A 20,113-nucleotide genomic window follows, 5' to 3' on the forward strand; every position below is an offset into this window, starting at 1 on the left:
AGAATGAAACTGGCCCCTTCCTTTCACCATATACAAAAATCAACTGAAGATGGATTAAATACTTAAATGTAAGATCTAAAACTATAAAAACCCTGGAAGAAAATCTAGGAAACATCATTCTGAACGTAGGCATTGACAACAATTTTATGAAGTCCCTGCAAGCAATTGCAACAAAAACAGAAATTGTCATGTGAGACCTAATTAAACTAAAGAGCTTCTGCCCAGCAAAAGAAACTTATCAACAGAGTAAATGAACAACCTGCGTGTTATGATTTGGCTATGTACCCAACCAAATTTCACCTTGAATTATAATAATCCCCACATGTCAAGGAGGTGCCTTTGGGATAATTTAATCATGAGGACAATTTCTTCCATACTGTTCTTGTGGTAGTGAATAAGTTGCACAAGATCTGATGGTTTTATAAATGGGAGTTCCCCTGCACATGCTCTCTTGTTTGTTATTATGTAAGTCGTGCTTTTGCCTCTCCTTTGCCTTCTGCCATGATTGTGAGGCCTCTCCAGCCATGTGGAACTGTGAGTTCATAACCTCTTCCTTTATAAATTAACCAGTCTCAGGTATGTCTTTATTAGCAGTATGAGAACAGATGAATACACTACAGAATAGGACAAAATATTTGCAAACTATCCATCTGGCAAAGGTCTAATAGCCAGAATGTATAGGGAACTTAAATAAATCAACAAGCAAAAAACAAATAATCCCATTAAAAAATGGGCAAAAGGCATGAACAGACACTTATCAAAAAAAGACATACATATGGCCAACAAGCATAAGAAAAAAAATGCTCACCATGACTAATCGTTAGAGAAATGCAAATCAAACCACAATGAGATAACTGTCTCATACCAGTTAAAATGGCTATTATTAAAAAAAAATGACAGGTGCCAGCTATGCTGCAGAGAAAAATGATTGCTTATACCTTGCTCATGGGAGTGTAAATGAGTTCAGCCACTGTGAAAAGCAGTTTGGAGATTTCACAAAGCACTTAAAATAGAACTACTATTTGACCTACCAATCCTGTTACTTGGCATATGCCTAAAGGATATAAATTGTTGTACCAAAAAGACAAATGGACATGGATGTTTATTACAGCACTATTCACAATAGCAAAGATGTGAAATCAACCTAAATGCCTATCAGTGGTGGACTAAATAAAGAAAATATAGTAAAGTACTATGCAACCATAAAAAATAATGAAATCGTGTCCTTTGAAATCATGATGTGAAATCATGTCCTTTTCAGAAACATGGATGCAGCTGGAGACCATTATCCTAAGCAAATTAATAAAGGACTAGAAAACCAAATACTGCACATTCTCACTTATAAGTGGGAGCTAAATATTGAATATACATAGGCACAATGATGGGAACAACAGGCACAAGGGCATACTCGAGTGGGGAGAGTGAGAGGAGGGTGTGGATCAAAAACCTATCTCTCAGATGCTATGCTCACTACCTGGGTTATGAAATCTTTTGTACACCAAACCCTAGTGATACACAATCTACCCATGCAACAAACCTGTACTCCCTGAACCTAAAATAAAAGTTGAAAAAATTTTTAAAAAGGCATGATGGTGCCACATTTTCCCCGTCCAGTCTATAGCATGGGGTGAAATGCCAGATATAGGTGAAGGGGAGGAAGGCAGCAAATCACACTGCCATGTGTGTACCTATGCAACAATCTTGTATGTTCTTCACATGTACCCCAAAACCTAAAATGCAATTTTAAAAAAAGGCATGATGGGGACTAAAGCAAGAGGAAACTATCTAAACAGCTTTATATGTGCCGATACTGAGTGATGTGAATATATTGTTAAGCAGAAATAAACAAAACGATATACCATCAAATACAGTTTTATCTATTGTGTCCATTAATATTCTTTATGTATAGCTTGTTTATTGATAGACTAGCACTTGTTTATCTTAAATGATACCCCACTCTTAGTGGTACTACATAGCCATAGTTATTTTTATATTTTGGCCTAGTATCCCTAATCAATGAATATTTCACACAAATATCACATGCTTAGCATACAACTATATCAAATATAACTTTAGATATAGTATATGTGCTATCTGCATGGGAATTAGCTTGTGATCAGGCTGAGAAGATAAAACTGGCAAGACTAGAGAATCATACAAAATGTCAATTAATACTCAGTTATGTCACACAAATATTTTATGAAGCCTTAGATGACTGCAGCCCTTAGTGACCCCCTTTCCTTTGATTTTTAACAAAAATTATAGACTGTATCATACTTTAACATTAAATTATGTCTTTTTTCATTTTCTAATAGTTCAGTGTGTGATAGTCTTATCTGTATAGAAACAAGTTCTTTGACTCTAAATTCATTTGTATAATGTGTTACTGATATGAAGCAAAGTGATTGGATAGAAATCTCAGATACGAACAGTAACACACTCATAATTATTATATCACCTGCTAATATGTATTGTGTGCTCATAGATGATTAATAAGAAACCAAGACACAGAAATGTTAATTACCTTGCCCTAAATTTAAAAAAAAAAAAGACTACTAGGAGATAAATTTAGTGTTAGAACCCAGGCAGGCTGGCTCTGGAAATAGCATACATAATGGTATAATAGATATGCAACCTTGCTCTGTTATTTAACCTCATTGACTTCTCCTGCTCCATTGCTGAAAGATGGAAAATAATGACTTACTTTACAAAGTTGCTGTGATGGTTAATAAGAAAAATCCATTAAGACCTTTGTAATCCATGAAGCTCTATAACAAATGTGAAGTATAACTGTCATCATTGCTATTTTCATGCTGTTGTTGCCTGACACCACATAGGTTTACCTCACAGGGAAGCAAAGATTTCACCTATATTCCTGTAGAGATAAAAATTTTACAATCATTTACTGACTTTTAAACCTCAAAATGCATGTTTTTGCTCAGATTGCACAATATCTGTGTTCTAGGATAAGTTATATTCTACTGAAAAAGATTATCTGACAAGCCATGATGTGCTGAGTGCCATAATGAGGTTCTGATGACCTAGTAGAGAGGAAAGAGGAAGGGAAGGATTGTGAGACTCAAAGAGTTAAGCAAATTTCTCCAAGCATAGAAAGACTTGCGATTTCAAATTCTAATACCTGTCTGTGAGAGAAGCATTCACAGGTTTTGTGTATTTATGCTACACAGAAACCTCATTGCATTGTCTTTAGTCTCCCTGTCCTGCATCTTTTCCCACAAAGACTGTCCTTGACCAACACCAGAAATGAATTTGATTTCTCTAATGCAGGACGTAATTGGATTTTTCTTTATGGAATGCATCCCTTTAATGACTGTGTTTGCTTCTGCCAATTTGGCTGCAAGTGACTGACATTGATCTGATGATATGACTTAAAATAAAGAGTTGGAGCTGGAGGTGACAGAGATCAGCTGCCTGGCATCAGAAAATGTTTTTTTGCTTCATCTTGCCATTTTCCTGAGACAATGCTTTATTCTAGAATGTCATTTTTATAAAACATGCAGCTGTAATAATTGGTCATACAGCAGCAGATTGCCTCCTTCTAGAAAATATAGTAAGTATTTCCCAGAAAGTGCCCTGGAGAAAACATTGAAAATTAAATAAAACCTGCCCAGTAATCATTCTGTTCGTTGGAAATATTTATTACCATGTTGATTCTTTCTGGAACAGAATAAATATTGCTGAAGAGAATTAAATCTTTTAAAAGTCTGGTACAACAAGAAATATTTATCTACATATTTATCCATGTAACCTTTAGGTTTTGTTAAAATATTTGACACTAGACCTGTTATTAAAGAAGGTTATAAAGGAACAGTGGCTGAAATTATTGTATTTGGAAAAACAGCAATTTTTTCCTCAAGAGGAGTCATGATATAAAACTCTTTTTATACCTAAGAGTACATGAGATTTAAATTTCTCTATTTTCACTTTTATTCTTTTTTTTCAGTAAAATTTAATTCACTTGATTAATGATTAATTTTTGTCTTCTCATCTTCCCTTTACTAATTTTTATAAGTGCCATGAATCATTTTGATGGAAAATACAATCCATGGGTATTAGTTCGAGTGAGAAAATATAATCCTTTAATTTTAAAGGATCAAGAAGAAAATATACAGATGAAAAAAACCATCGATGAACTAGTTTCCTTTTAAAAATAAGTAAAACATGTTTTCCTTTTTGAATTCTTAATATCAGTTGCATTCACATTTATAGTGATTGACAGTTTAAATAAATGAACTGAAAGTTTACATTAAAACCACGCATGACTGTTGAACCTTTTTTGATTCAACAATGAAGCCACATCGTGTAAAATTGTTGTAGGCGGTAAGTTAGATAGAGACTGCATAAATCTGTAGTGTTACTCAGTGAAGGGGAATGGACTAACTCTAGTTCTCACCAGCCAAGAGAATCTTGGGAACTCTATTCCCAGAAATGACATTTAGAAATAATACAAAGAATTAAAATCAGATCTTTCCTGGAAACTAGGCTCCTTATCCACCATTCTGATTGTGTCACCTAAGTAACCATGTGAAGCATTGACATGCCAGTGAATGTTTCCAGACACCATTTTTGGATGCCCCTGCTTGAGAATGGATGTGCCTTCCACGGGAAGTCCAGTACTTTTGAAGGGGTCACTGATCTAAAAGGACTCTCCACTGAATCACAATCTTTCATCATAAATGATTAAATGTCACCCATTTCAAGGCCACTGCTGAAAGCTACACTTAAATGCAATGATAAAGGTTTAAGGGCAAGAGAAAAAATTATTTTAGTGGGTGATGAAAATATTCCCTTACTTAATGCAGTAAACCTCATTTCATTTCTGTTTTCTTAATTTGAATCTATCTTGTCTGGGTTTGAACATTAGTTATTAGTGTTCTCTTGAAGGGAAGGCTGGAAATGGGAAAAATGTGTGCACGCATAACATACACACACATTTATGTAACACTTTTTTTGAGGAAATTTATTCTCGATCTTCTTTGGATTTTTAAAATACCTTTCTAATAGATTAACTATTTATAATAATTTGGGCTTCTGCTGAAACCATTAATATGTGATGTGGTTAATGAGCAATGTACTTTGTTAATGGATCTTTAAAAACTGGCATTTATATCTTAATTTATGTTATCATTTCTTCTTTGAGCAAATATTTTGGTCTAGTATATAAGAATCTTTTTGACATTAGAAGAGATATAAAGATCTTCACTGTCTAGGATTTCAAAGCCTAGTGAAGAGAGAAAAAAGTATATAAGTAAAAGAGAAGATAGAAAGTGATATATGACATTAGAAGGATGGGTCAAGAACCACAAGTTTCTATAAGTTGGGGAGAACAGTAAGGACATCACAATAGTAATATGACTTAGGCCTTAGAAGATGGGCAGAATCTGTGCAGGTGGGAAAAAGAGGAAGAACATTTTTAGATGAAGGCATAGAATTGCGGGTGAGAGAATGCTAGCTAATTAGAATAAATATGCCGTAAAACTGGGTACAAGTAGTTTACCACACATATACTTGAAGAAGTAAGGAAGAGAAAAAGAGAAGATAATATTTTGATTAATAATGTCACTAAAAATCTGGACATCAGGAAATACTTCAATTTGGAGTTTCTGATTTAGACAAACTTTAAAAGAATATAGTATTTTGTTACATATGCTTTGTTTCTGTGGTGATTTTAATATTGAAAGATACCTTCTTATATAAGGTAATCTTAATTTTTAAAAAATCTTGATATCTAACATGTTGAATGACTTTAAATGTGTTTATTCAGTATGTACAGTCAAATAAACTATTAAAGTTTTTAATTGAGTGAAGTATATCCTAACTTTTATTTCTGCATATGTTATAATGTTACAATGTACACTTATTTTATTCTCAATAGAATGTCAATTGTAGGCTTATAGCTAAATCTGATTTTAAGATTTCTGAACATGCTAAATAAGTTCTTTTCATTGCTTCAGGTCACTGATATGATGCTTCAGGACAAACCTTATCCTGACTGGGGAAAATCAGCAAGAGCTTTCTGGAAGAAGGGAAATGTTAGGATCACTTTATTCTGGTAGGAAATTGTTTCACTTATTTATTTCTGCATGGCCTCATTCACTAAAGGATTTGAGTTGGGTGTAATTTTCCTTAGTGATATTGAATTCTATCTAAAGGGAAATTTTTGGTGATTACTATGCCCCATTAAAACCAATATCTTTGAGCAGTGGTGTGTAGTTCTCTTTGAGGAGGGCCTTCACATCCTTTGTTAGTTGTATCCCTGGGTATTTCATTCTCTTTGTAGCACTTGTGAATGGGAGTTTGCTCATGATTTGGCGCTCTGTCTGTTACTGGTGTATAGGAATGCCTGTGATTTCTGCACATTGATTTTGTATCCTGAGACTTGGCTGAGGTTGCTTATCCGCTAAAGGAGATTTTGGACTGAGACAATGGGGTCTTCTAAATATACAGTAATGTCAAATGCAAATAGAGACAATTTGGCTTCCGCTTTTCCTAATTGAATACCTTTATTTCTTTTTCTTGCCTGATTGCTCTGGCCAGAATTTCCAATACTATATTGAATAGGAGTGGTGAGAGAGGGCATCCTTGTCTAGTGCCAGTTTTCAAAGGGAAGGCTTCCAGAGTTTGCCCATTCAGTATGATATTGGCTGTCGGTTTGTTGTAAATAGCTTTTATTTTGAGATACGTTCCATCGATACCTAGCTTATTGAGGATTGTTAGCATAAAGGGCTGTTGAATTTTTTCGAAAGTCTTCTCTGCATCTATTGAGATGATCATGTGGTTTTTGTCTTTGATTCAACAGAATGTGATGGATTACGTTTATAGATTTGCGTGTGTGGAACCAGCCTTGCATCCCCAGGAGGAAGCCTACTTGATTGTGATGGATAAGCTTCTTCATGTGCTGTTACATTCAGTTTGGCAGTATTTTATTGAAGATTTTTGCATCTATGTTCATCATGGATGTTGGCCTGAAGTTTTCTTTTTAGTTTTGTCTTTGCCAGATTTTGGTATCAGGATGATGTGGGTCTCATAAAATGAGTTAGGGAGGATTCCCTCTTTTAGTATTGTTTGGAATAGTTTCAAAAGGAATGGTAGCAGCTCCTCTTTGTACCTCTGGTAGACAAAGAAAATGTGGCACATATACACCATGGAATACTATGCAGCCATAGAAAAGGATGAGTTCATGTCCTTTATAGGGACATGGATGAATCTGGAAACCATCATTCTCAGCAAACTGACACTAGAACAAAAAGCAAACACCACATGTTCTCACTCATAGGTGGGTGTTGAACAATGAGAACACATGGGCACAGGGAGAAGAATGTCACACAGTGGGGTCTGTTGGTGGTTGGGGGCTAGGGGAGGGACTTTAGGGGGTGGGGAGGTTGGGGAGGGATAACATGGGGAGAAATGCCTGATGGAGGTGACAGGGGGATGGAGACAGCAGACCGTCATGGCATGTGTGTACCTATGCAACAATCCTACAAGATCTGCACATATACCCCAGCACTTGAAGTACAGTTTTAAAAAATTATCCTATTTTATGAATTACTTTCTTTTTATATATTGTTGTATATTCACATTTATAAAAGAGAAGTTTTGCTAATATAGCAATACACTTATGATTTGACCAGAGGTGGGTATTTGACTCAGCAAAAAGAAGCTGTAATTTTCACTAATAAAATCTGATATATAAAACTGTCTCCTATAAATACTAAATTGCCTAGTATATTTTACAGGATATGATTTTGCTCTGAGAAGTGATACAGAAAAGGAACCTCTTTACAAATCACATCTGCTACATTGGCATTTCTTCTTTATGTAATTTCCTTTAGCGCCCCAGCCCAATCTTTGCAATTAGGAAACAATCCATGTCTTATGGAACTTTGTGGAGTCACCATTACTTATGTGTAGGTGAACAAGTTCAAACAAAAAGGAATGGAGAGGCAGCAAGAAGGGTACTTTCACATAGCTGTGGTACACTCCCCAAGCACAGTGATTCCACATGGTATAATATACAATGGAATAATTATATAATCCCATGAAAAGTTATATAAACTAACACTTAAAAATGTTCTACAGTATTTCCCCCTTATCTATGGTTTTGTTTTCCATGGTTTCAGTTAGCCTTGGTTGACTGCAGTCTGAAAATATTAAATGGAATATTCCAGAAATAAACCATAACAAAGTTTGAATTGTGTGCTGTTCTGAGTAGTGTGATGAAGACTCATATCCTGCTGGGACATCAATCATCTCTTTCTCTAGCATCTATCCATGCTGTCTATGCTACTTGCTCTTTAGTTATTTAGTCGCTATCTCACTTACCAGATCTATTGTCAAGGTATTGCAGTGCTGTGTTCAAGTGATCCTTATTTTAGTTAGAGATGGCCCCCAAGCACAAAAGTAGTGACGCTGGCAATTTGGGGATAAGCAGAAGAGAAGCCATATGGTTTCCTTTAAGTGGAAAGGTGAAAGTTCTCTACTTAATAAGGAAAGAAAAAAATCATACAGTGAGATTTAAATATCGTATGCTGAGAAATATGGTAAGAACGGATCTTCTATACCTGCAATTGTAAAGAAGGAAAAATAAGTTTGTGCGTAGGATATATAGGGTTTGACACTATCCAGGACTTCAAGCATCCACCGAAAGTCTTGGAACACATGCCAAGCAGTGGGGGAATACTGTAATTGATTGTAGCTGGTGTTGGTATATGTTATCCTGTACACACCTGCCTTTTGAAACAAAAGAGGGAAAAAAATCTGTTTATTCTTGGATTTAATTCTGGCGGTTGATTTTTTTTTTTTAATGCATAGGCTGCAAAAATCATAGAAACTAAGTACTTGAGGAAAATATACACTCTATGTTATCTTTTGTGCTTTAGCACTATTCATTAAGAGTTGCTGGAGATATACGACATTTTGAACTCAATTCTTAGCAGGTAAACAAAAGTGGATTTTTTTCAATATTGTTATGAAAATGAATATGATTTTTTAGATGTGTATTCACACCTTATCTTCATGAGTCATGTGTGGACTATTTTTATGGTACTATTTAACCACCATCTTTTTTCCTGTTTGTAAACTTCCCATATAGCTTTTCTGAATAATATATAATTTAATGATTATAGGAAATATTTATTGATAGTATGTTTTGCTTGAGGCGCTAGGCCAAAGACTTTACATCCTATATATTTATTTATTTAATCATGACAATCCTGTAACATAGGTGCTATTGTTATAGGTAGGTCTCTGACTCCTGAGTCCTAGTTTTTAATTATTACACTAGGACTGCCTCTAGGAGAACAAAGGATATACATCAGTGTGCCAGTTTCCAAATGATTAATGTTAATTCTTTTTTAGGTAGGGTGCTAAAGAGGAACATACAATTCTTGGGAGCCCTCTTCCCTACAAAATTCTCTACAGGGGTTTTAAAAATCAGAATTTGAAAGGAGATAAACTGATATTAAAAGTCTTTATAGATGGTCTCTCTTAAAGCAATATCTATTTATTATATTTACACATGTTTCTTATTAGTGTACTGATATGGTCTTGCTCTATATCCCCACCCAAATCTCATCTTGAATTGTAGTTCCCATATCCCCCAGTTGTCCTGGGAGATACCCAATGCGAGGTAATTTAATCATGGAGACGGTTGTCCTTTTGCTGTTCTCCTGATCGGGAGTGAGCTCTCACGAGATCTGAAGGTTTTATAAGGGGCTTTCCCCTCTTTATTTGGCACTTCTTTCTCCTGCTGCCATGTAAAGAAGGATGCGTTTGCTTCCCTTTTGGCTGTAATTGTATGTTTTCTGAGACCTTCCCAGCCATGTGCAACTGTGGGTCAATTAAAACTCTTTTCTTTATAAATTACCCAGTCTCAGGTATTTCTTCACAGCAGCATGACAATGGACTAATACATGTATCCTCAAAGGCAGGTGATTGATGACTATTCTCTACTAGTTATCAAGGTCCCATGTATACTATTTGCAAGGGTAAGCCATGCATAGAATAATCTACAGGCCCCTGTGATTATTGTCATTAGCTGTTCTTAATCGATTGCTGTTTCTGAGAGAAATCCATGCTAGATTTTTCCTGAAGCAGCTTACTATGTTTTTTTCTTTGAACATTATTGCTTAGGTCCGTATATCACCAGTCTCTTACATATATATATATATGGGAGATAAGAGTCTCACTCTGTCACCCAGGCAGGAGTGCAGTGGTGCAATCTCGGCTTACTGCAGCCTCTGCCTCCTGGGTTCTAGAGACTCTTCTGCCTCATCGTCCCCAGTTGCTGGGATTACAGGCCTGTGTCACCATGCCTGGCTATCTTTTTTTTTTTTGTACTTTTAGTAGAGATGGGGTTTTGCCATGTTGACAATGCAGGTCTTGAACTCCTGACCAAGGGTGATCTGCCCATCTCAGCCTCCCAAAGTGCTGGGATTACAGGCATGAGCCACAGTGCCCAGCCTCAAATCGGTTTATTTTTAGAATATGTGATAACATAGCTCATTGGGTATTCTACAGAATAGTTTAAATGTTGTCAAAATGATAATTTAATTACTCACTGGCAAATAGATAATTTTATTAAATAGAGAGCAAACTAAAATTCACTTTGTTTCTGTAAAATTATTAATAATTAGGCAATATATTAGAAAGACTGTTTTCACTTACACTTCAAAAGTAGTATTTTAAATCATTACATAAAGTAACTGAAGAACAATTTAAATGCCACTTTAAATTTTTTTCCGTTTTACCCATTTCTATAAATTCAGATTATCTTGACAACAATATTCATGGTTTTAAAAAAGGAAAATCTGATGGGAAAAGTTGAATATAGAAATGATGTGGGAAGTGAAGAAATCTTCCTTTTTGTTCATACGTTTCACATAAAAGGGATTTAGCAAGTAAAAAGGGCATTTGGTGTTTTGTTTTGTTTTGTTTTTTAGCCCTAGAGATAAAATACAGAACCCATTGGCAAGGTTTTAGATTAAATAAAAGACAGTATTTACATACTCTGTGTTGCCCACTCAAAAAGGAGTGTTTTCTTTTGATTTTGTTTGTTAAGGAAAAAGAGATTAGTGTGAAAAAAATGTATGGTGGAGAAAAAAATTGCAAAGAAAATCTTTCTTAACTTGCAGTGTGACTACACGTGGCAGTTTGAGCAGTACAATATATAATTTTGTTCCAAGAAATGTACCTCTTACCTACTTGTAGCTGCTTTAACTCACAAACACCTGTCAGAAACTGTATTGTTTGCAGCTGTGCAGCTGAGTTCTTCCTTAATTTTCAGTGATAAGTATCTCTATGTCGAAGAAAATGGTTCCCTATTTCTTTCTGCAATTGTGCAAAGATGAGGCTGCTGTAGCACCTGGGCATTCATATTGTAGGGGAGACTAAATATTGGCTATGTTTGAAATGGGAAAGGGTGGAATATTTATAGATCTCTTCCAAAGCCCTTTCCCTAGCCCTTTGGATAATTAAAAAGAGTAAAGATCTAAGAATCTAAATGCTATGTGAATACCTTATGCTATTCTATTTTTCAGAGACGCTACCAACAACCATTTTCACTGTCTTGTGTCTGAAGTAGAAGAATAGCTACCTAAAGAACAAGTAATATGATATACATGTCAGCTTCTATCCCCCTGATTTGTGTACTCTCTAGAGACACAATTTGTCTGCTTTTGAAGGGAAGCATTTTAGGATGATATTTCCCAAAGGCTTAGCTTTAAAAAAAAATAAGGCAAAACAGACTTCTATGATTAGTAGAGGAACTGATGGAAGAAGGGACTGGGACATCTAGTGGTCATTAGGGCTCCACAGTTACTCCGGTTCTTCACCTTCCAGACATATAAGAGGATTTCACCTTCCTGCCCGCTCTGATTACATAACTTGCTTTGACCAAGGCAAATGTGAATAAAAGTGGCATGTGCCATATCTAGGTGGAAACATTTAATATTCGATGAGATGAACTCAAAGGAGGGCTTTTCTCATAACGATTGTGGAAGCTTGTGTCTAGCTGGAGCCCTTGTCATTTAGATTCCCTGAATGACCAGGATAAAATAAGCCTTCTTGGTAACACTGCAGACTTGTTGTTTGAGTGAGAAACAATCCACTGAGATTTAAGGACTGTTTGATACTGCAGCATAAAATAACCCATTCTGATGTTTGCAGAAAATCATCCCTAGAAATGGGGTACTGCCATAAGAGAAAGCTGAAATTTGTGTATTAAGGGCTGGGCAACAAACGGCACGAAAATTGATGCTGGAGACTGGAATATTACAGTGGCAAGTATTATAGTGTTTGAGTATTATAGTGGCAAAGCAGTTGGTAAAAACTGTGGTCTGTGATGGCTTGGAAGCTCCAGGAGAAACCGGAAAGCAAAATGTTCATAGTGTGTTGCTGTGCGTATCTGTGTATAGCAGCTGTGTACTCTGTTCCACTCTGGTATATAGAAAGATTATTTTATGTTTTCTCTTTTGGATGAGCAATGTGATATACTTTTTAAAGTACTTTCTCTACCAGTGAAATGGTTTGGATGGGATATCGCTTAACCATAATTATCTTAATTCTTAACTGGGAAATAAATGTAGCAGCTGTTAATTTTCCTGCTTTGAATATCACAGTTATTAATGTCTAACAAAAGGAACTTAGTTGTTTCTCTGATCACACAAGAATAAATCAACAAATGATTATTATCTTAATATACATTAAATAGGGTACAGAGAGTAACAAAATAATAATGATGATGATAATAATAATACAGTAAGTTAATAAGAAAGACCTAAGAATCAGGGAAAACGCCAGGCACAAGAGTGTTGGTAACAGTATTAGTAACTAATAGTTTCACGTCCTCCACACAGAAACTCATTTATCATTATTAAGTGACAGTGAATTATTTGTTTTATGAGCCATGGTTCAAAACTAAGGGAGATGGAGCGTGCAGGGGAGGGTCTATCTGAGAGAAGTTGAGACCTGTGACAGTCCCCATTGGTGAGCAGTCTCTTCCTGGGATTAGACTGCTGCCATCGCCCAGATCCAGCCTGAATTCCCCTCAGCCATGCTGGTTACGTAGTGCCAGCTCTTGTTTTCATAATATCTTTTTTCTTCTTCATTTCCCCTGCTGTCCAGAGCTCCTTTTGTGAGTGCCTTCTTTCTAGAATAAAGGATAAATACATTAACTGTATTGAAGGTTGACATGCTTTGATGTTTGTTTTCATACCCGGGAAGTTTTCTGATAAACTAGCAGTAGAATCTGTAGGCAGGTGTCACAGGTCAGATGAGTCAATCTCTCAGTTCCTTCTCACAAAGGTTAAATAAAACCTGATTATAATGGCTTGACATATGAGTGACTCATATTCCAGAAACCAAAGAGGAACCAGTGTTTCTATGTGTAAGCTGGACAAAGCTTTGCTATTAAGTCAGAGAAAAATATATGCTTACCTTATTTATATATTTGTTCATATTTATCTCTTTCAATTGTGTTAGGCCTTCTACTGAGAATGCAATAGTGAACAAGAAACATAAACCCTGATAAACAAAGATGCAACAATTGCTTAAAAGTACTAGCAAACCAGGCTGAGCACAGTGGCTCACGCCCATAATCCCAGCATTTTCAGAGGCTGAAGCGAGTGGATCACTTGAGTTCAGGAGTTCGAGACCAGCCTGACCAACATGGTGAAACTCCAACTCTACTAAATATACAAAAATTGGCGGGCATGGGTGCACACCTGTAATTCCAGCTACTCGGGAGCCTGAGGTAGGAGAATTGCTTGAACCTGGGATGCGGAGGTTGCAGTGAGCTGAAATTGTGCCGCTTTACTCCAGCCTAGGTGACAGAATAGGACTCCATCTCAAAACAAAAAACAAACAAAAAAACCCAGTAAACCAAATTTAAGAGCACATTAAAAAGATCATGCACCATGACCAACTGGGATTCATCTCTGGGATACAAGGGTGATTCAACATATGCAAATCAATTAATGTAATCATGCCACATTACAGTAACAGCATGAAGAATAAAAACCACAGTTATCCCCATAGGTACAGAAAAAGCATCTGGCAAAATTCAACATATTTTCATGATAAAAACTCTACAAACTTGGTATAGAAGGAATGTAAGTCAACATGATAAAGGTCATACATGAAAAGACCACAGCTAACATCATACTCAATGGTAAAAACTGAAAGCTTTTCCTCTGAACATAGCAAGGATGCCCACTCTCCCCACTTATTTTCAACATAGTACTTAAAGTCTTAGTCAGAGCAGTTAGGCGAGAAAAGAGAAACAAACAAGTCCGAATTGGTTGCACCCAAATATAGAAAGACATTTAACCTATCAGACATATGAGGCTTATTACCTATCAGTCATTACCTCTCTACTGAAATATTCTTATAATTCTATTCTAGAGTAACTGTCATTAATGGAGTGCTTCCTGTGTTCCTGGCACTGGGCTTTTCAGAATCATTGTTTCATTTAATCTACACTAACAATCTGCATGGTTATTATCATTATTAGCTGTATTTTAAAGATAAAAACCTGCTGTTTAAGTTGCATGGCCAGTGAACCTGGGATGTACTGAATGGCTTCAGTTATTCTAAGATTTTAAGATATTTAACATATTTTAAAATGAGTAGTCATATTTTCAACAAATGTATTTACTATAACCCTATCTTTCTCCTTGCAAATGGATTTGGATTATGTAAAGAAAGATAAAATATCCAGGAAACCCTTGGAGTTTATCTTCTTATATTCTATCACCCTTGTATTATTGACAAAGAAATTGAAACAAAAATAAGTGACTTGTCTAAGATCACGAAATTAAAGTTCCTGTGGCGTTAAAGACCCAGGGCTACTGATTCCTGGTCTAATAGGCTTTTGACCATTTCACATTACCTCCCTATATTCTTTGTTGTTGTTGCTGTTTGTATAAAAGAGTCAAGAAAATTGAAACAAAAAAATTTGCTGATGATTAGATATATTGAGATAACAACTATTGTAAGTCGGTAGTAACACTCAGAATATTCTGTGTAGTTTAACTTGATATAATTGTATATTATTTTATCTCAATTGTGGGGATTAAGCAAGAAAAAGGTGTACAGCATATAGTTTAATTTGTCAATAAAATATGATGTATTACCAGAAACTTCACTTAAGTTTACATATGAAAAGCCAATTGCTATTTTTTTTTAATTTGTTTAACTTCAGGATTTTCAAGGCCTTAATTTCTTTAAAACTCATTTGCAAGGTCAAAATTCAAGATTATAGTTGATGTCCTAAATGTTCACTATATTAAGCACAACAAAATCCCAGCATTTTATTAGTGGATACTAGAAGTAATAAGATACTAAACATCATCGCTACTCAAATAATAACTCTACTCATTGGAAAATAATGAGTTCAGCATTCCTGCCAAAAGCATCTGCTAGGGAGATAACATTCCAGCATTGCTTGTGAGAAAAGTTGTTATCTAAAGTTCTTTTCCTTCTAAAATAATATAATTCTGGGTAGACTATTTCCTTGTCTAAGGTTATCTATGTGTTTGGACAAACATGAAGTTTTCAGAATAATGATTAAAACAACTCAAAGTAACATCCTAAGGAAGTGTTAAATTAGTTTTAGCATGCTCATTCCATTCCATAGAACACTAGCCACTATGTTTCAACTATCTTTGTAAAGATATTTAATGACATGGGAAGTGAAGAAAAACATACTAATTTAGTTACCTTTAGAAAACAATGTATTGACTGGGAATTTTAAGAATTAAGATGCTATTGTAAACAGTTTACAATAGCAAAGACCTGGAACCAACCCAAATGCCCAACGATGATAGACTGGATAGGGAAAATGTGGCACATATACACCATGGAATATTACGCAGCCCTAAAAAACGATGAGTTCACGTCCTTTGTAGGGACATGGATGAAACTGGAAACCATCATTCTCAGCAAACTGACACAAGAGCAGAAAATCAAACACCGTATATTCTCACTCATAGGCGGGTGTTGAACAATGAGAACACATGGACACAGAGAGGGGAGCACTACACACTGGGGTCCGTTGGGGGGAAATGGGGGAGGGGCGGGGGGTGGGGAGGTGGGAAGAGATATCATGGGGAGAAATGACAGATACAGGTGAGGGGACGGAAGGCAGCAAACCACACTGCCATGTGTGTACCTATGCAACAATCTTGCATGTTCATCGCATGTACCCCCAAACCTAAAATGCAATAAAAAAAAAAAAGAAAAGAAAAGGAAAAAAAAGAATTAAGATGAAGGAAACTAGACATGCGCAACTGTATTCTACTTGGTAGAGCTGTTTCTCACGGGTTTATCAGTTAACAATTCTGAGCTTGCTTTACATGTTTGCTGGAATGGATCAATGAGTAAATGAATGGCAGATGACAGAATCCAGATTTCTCACTGTCAAAGAGTGAAGTTACAGATAAGCAAGGGGTTGGGGACAGGCTATAATGAACAATGTGGTACTGGATTAGAGTCAGACGTCAGTATGAATTCATGTTTAGCTTAATGCATAGAAAGATGGATAGTTACAAGGATAATTATAGCTATGTTTGTATATATCTCACTCTATCTGCCAAGAGAGCTTAGATAGAATGACACCTCAGTGGTGATGAGCACACCCACTGCCCACATCTTGATTTCTAATATCATTCTCCAATGAAAGGAACCCGGGCTCCTTGGATAAATGACTGATTGTAAATCTGGGGCAGAGAATATCGAAGATGATCCTGGAACATCACGTCATGCCATAAAGTAAGGAAGTGTTCAAAAACCAGAATGACGGGAGCATTTCAAAGGGATGCAAGAGTCAACCCAAAAGAGTTCTCAGTGGCCAAAGCTAGAGAAATTTGGTCAACAAAATGAATTACATAGTATTAGATTATAATCCAAATTATCAAATACTCATGAGTTCATACTTAGATAAAAATGGTTAAATAAATAAGCAAATTGGAAAAAAGAGACAAATCTCTTGTATAAAAGAATTTTAAGTAATTTATGTAGATATTCATTTCCTCAAGATGGTGGAGCTTAACTCCCCACCTCTTGAGTATGAGCTGAAATTTGTGACTTGCTTCCGAAGAACAGACTATGGAAAGTAAAAGTGGGGGGAAGTAGCTTTACAGCAGAGAAATCTGACAAATTACCTTGACCTTGTGATGAAGCTTAAAACTGTCAGTGATAAGTCATGTTGATAGAATGTAGATTAAGACCCTGTACATCTGTACAATAAAAGTGCTTTGTACCATTATAAATATTTTGTATCTATTTGGGCCCAATTTAAAAAATACTACATCCTAGTTAGAAAGAGAAAAGAGAAGGCCATCTAAGGGGCCTTCTCCCAAATTATTAATAATGTTTGTTGTTTATAGCAGAAGATTTTATTCTTGCCTACTTATGCATAAACTTCAAAGCTGGAGCACCCATTCTCTTAACATAGCTAGGGTATTTGCCTTAGCATAAGCTTCTAACTATGGACTAATTTCTTTACTGATATTATTTACTACAGTGATCTATCAAATGTGCAAGAAGCTACAATATATTTTTGATCTATAGCTGATCATGTCTTTCTCATGAGCATCCATCTAGTTGCTATATAATGTGGGATATAGGGGTTCATCACAAAATTTAAATTACTAATTAATGATAACTGTGAGACTTTTAGTTTAAATGGTATCTTTCAGAGAACTCAGTCTTATTTGGTTAAGTCTGTCTATTTTAGATAAATGTTTAGTTTTTCAGATCTCCCTCTTTCATTCCATCTTCTTGACTTCTTTATGTTACTTTATGATGATGGAGGAATGGAAGTATGTGTATCCTTGATGATCTCAACTGTTTCTTTAGCTTTATGCATGGACAGTGATGGTTGAAGTGCAACTTCCTGTTTGATCTTTTAATTCCTAGCCTTGTGTCTCTGGTCATGAATTCCATTCACCTCCCCCTCCCTTTAGGTCCCCAAAGTCCGGGGACTTAGTCTTGGACTGTTGGGACCTAGAGGGTAGGTCTTGAGTCCAGGCCTCTGCAGTCTTCTCCTTACCTTTGCGTCCTTAGTGAATGCAGGAACTTCTAGCTCATCTGCAGAACTTTATGGCATTGGCAGAGAGAAAAGGAGGGCATCTGGAACTTTCTCAGTCTCCTGTGCCTACCCATATCCATTTACAAATGCCCTAGACTGTGATATCATTATTTTATAGGAAAGACCTGCCATATCCCTTGGGCTACAGTCAGAGAAGCCCTGATGCACCTTGGGTACCTTCATGTGAATCTTGTCATTTCTACATATCACCACTCCCTCCTTAAAGTAGATGCTGGTAGTGTAGGGGAATAAGATCCTTGCTGTCTAGGCTTCTCATTCTTCTGTTCCTTTTTTGCTGCCTCTAGGTAGAAGGGAAGATTTCCTCCATTTTCATGGGCAGGAGTGTGTGAACACATGGACACATAGAAGGGAAAGATTGTTTTCTAACCTTTTTTTAGTCCTCAGTTCTTGGGCCATTCCATATGAATTTCTGTACATGAAGTTCTTCTTGTTCAGCATGATCATCCCAGTGCTTCTGTAAATGACTTGAGCCTTTCTATTGTGTTAGGGTCCCCTCAACCCCTATGCCAGACCTTCTTCCTTCATGGTGGCTTCCACCTGGACCATCATTTGGAACTAGATCCCTCAGTTTATATGAATGTTTGGTGGAGTCTCTTTCTTACCCCAAAGTTGAAATTTACTTATTTTGTACACATGGTTTCAAAACAAAGGCTGTTAAGAATATTCTGCATTTCTCCAAGCTGGCACTTCCATTGCCCCTAAGAATAGGCTGGTCATATGTTTTACCAAAGCACACCATCTTTGTTTTTTTTTTTTTTTTTTTTTTTTTTTTTTTTTTTTTTAAATAAAGTATTGAGTTTTTCAAAGTTTTAGGGTCCTGTTTTCCTGCTATTCACATTGGAGTTTCACCTTAATTAACTAACTCAGCCAACTAGAGCTTATACAGACTGACTTGTGAGGTCCTAGAGCAAACCAATGCAAAAACAGAAATTCAGGTCGATGATAAGCAAAAATAGCAAAGCTGCCAAGAGAAGCTTCTGAAAAGTATGATTGTTTGCCTCATTCTGCCAATTGGCTTGGCCCTTCCAGAAGACAAAGAATTTCTGGGATGTGATCCATCATCCTTGCTGTCTATCTACTGCTCTTCCATATTTTATTAACTCTGTGTGGGCTTTGACTATACTCTCCATTTTTTAGTAAAAATTTTCCCCATTATGCCATAGTCCTCATAGCTTCCCTTCTAATGTAAATAAAAGACCTTCAACTTCATTCTCATTCCATATTTACCTGTTTCTTCCTTGATTCTCTTACACCCACACAACACGCACAGGCTCGTATATGCACACACACATACATATATTGGATTGGTTGTAAGCCTTGGTTCATGGCAAGTTTTAGTATTATTCCATGCAAAACCATCTTTTATCTATACATCTTTGTATCAATATTAGGCTTTAGAGATTTTATTTGTTAATCTGCCCAAGAATGCAAAATATACAAATACTTTAAATCAGACCAATTTTGTCCCATCTGTGTGAAATCTACAGATTCATTGATAATTCTCTACATCCTCCATCTGTGCCAAGTCCAGCACAAGAGGAACCAGGGATGAGTAATGATTTTTTTTTGTTTGTGTTTCTTTGCTTTCTTTTTCTACTTCCTTTTTTTTTTAATAGTGTTAATATGAAAGGAAATTGCCTTTGGGAAACTGTCAAGTATTAGAAAGCATATGAAACAGGATGTGAAAGTCACTGGGGGCTTCATTTTTGCCTGAAACTCTACTGCCATGTAAGTGTGGTCCCCCAATCACTTTGTCTATAAAGCAGGTCTTGTTTTTAAATATCCTTTTAGTAACTACCCCAGAGGCAATGAGATTTACTGTGATAAATCAGTGAGTGCAGCTGTCATTGTATAGTAAACTGGTAAATTTTTAAAGTCACCACAGTTTTGCTCTCCCCAAGCCCATTCATTTCAGTCTTCCTCAGCTCTCCTCCCAACCTCCCCAAAGCTGTGTCCTGAAAACTTGGGGTAACTCCAGGCTTC

General features: G+C 36.1%; 1 protein-coding gene across 5 annotated transcripts in view; it reads left to right on the plus strand.

Moving 5' to 3' along the window:
• The window catches only part of TMEM117 (transmembrane protein 117), a 515,768-nt gene that overhangs the window by 338,572 nt on the left and 157,083 nt on the right, over positions 1-20,113 (plus strand). For all 5 annotated transcript variants that reach the window (XM_074403160.1, XM_039461745.2, XM_039461746.2 and 2 more), the window contains one exon: positions 5,976-6,073. In XM_074403160.1, the coding sequence (XP_074259261.1) occupies positions 5,976-6,073 (98 nt within the window). The remainder of the gene's footprint in view (positions 1-5,975; positions 6,074-20,113) is intronic.

This window comes from Saimiri boliviensis, chromosome 7 (genome assembly GCF_048565385.1).
Source record: "Saimiri boliviensis isolate mSaiBol1 chromosome 7, mSaiBol1.pri, whole genome shotgun sequence".
Taxonomy (NCBI): Eukaryota; Metazoa; Chordata; class Mammalia; order Primates; family Cebidae; genus Saimiri; species Saimiri boliviensis.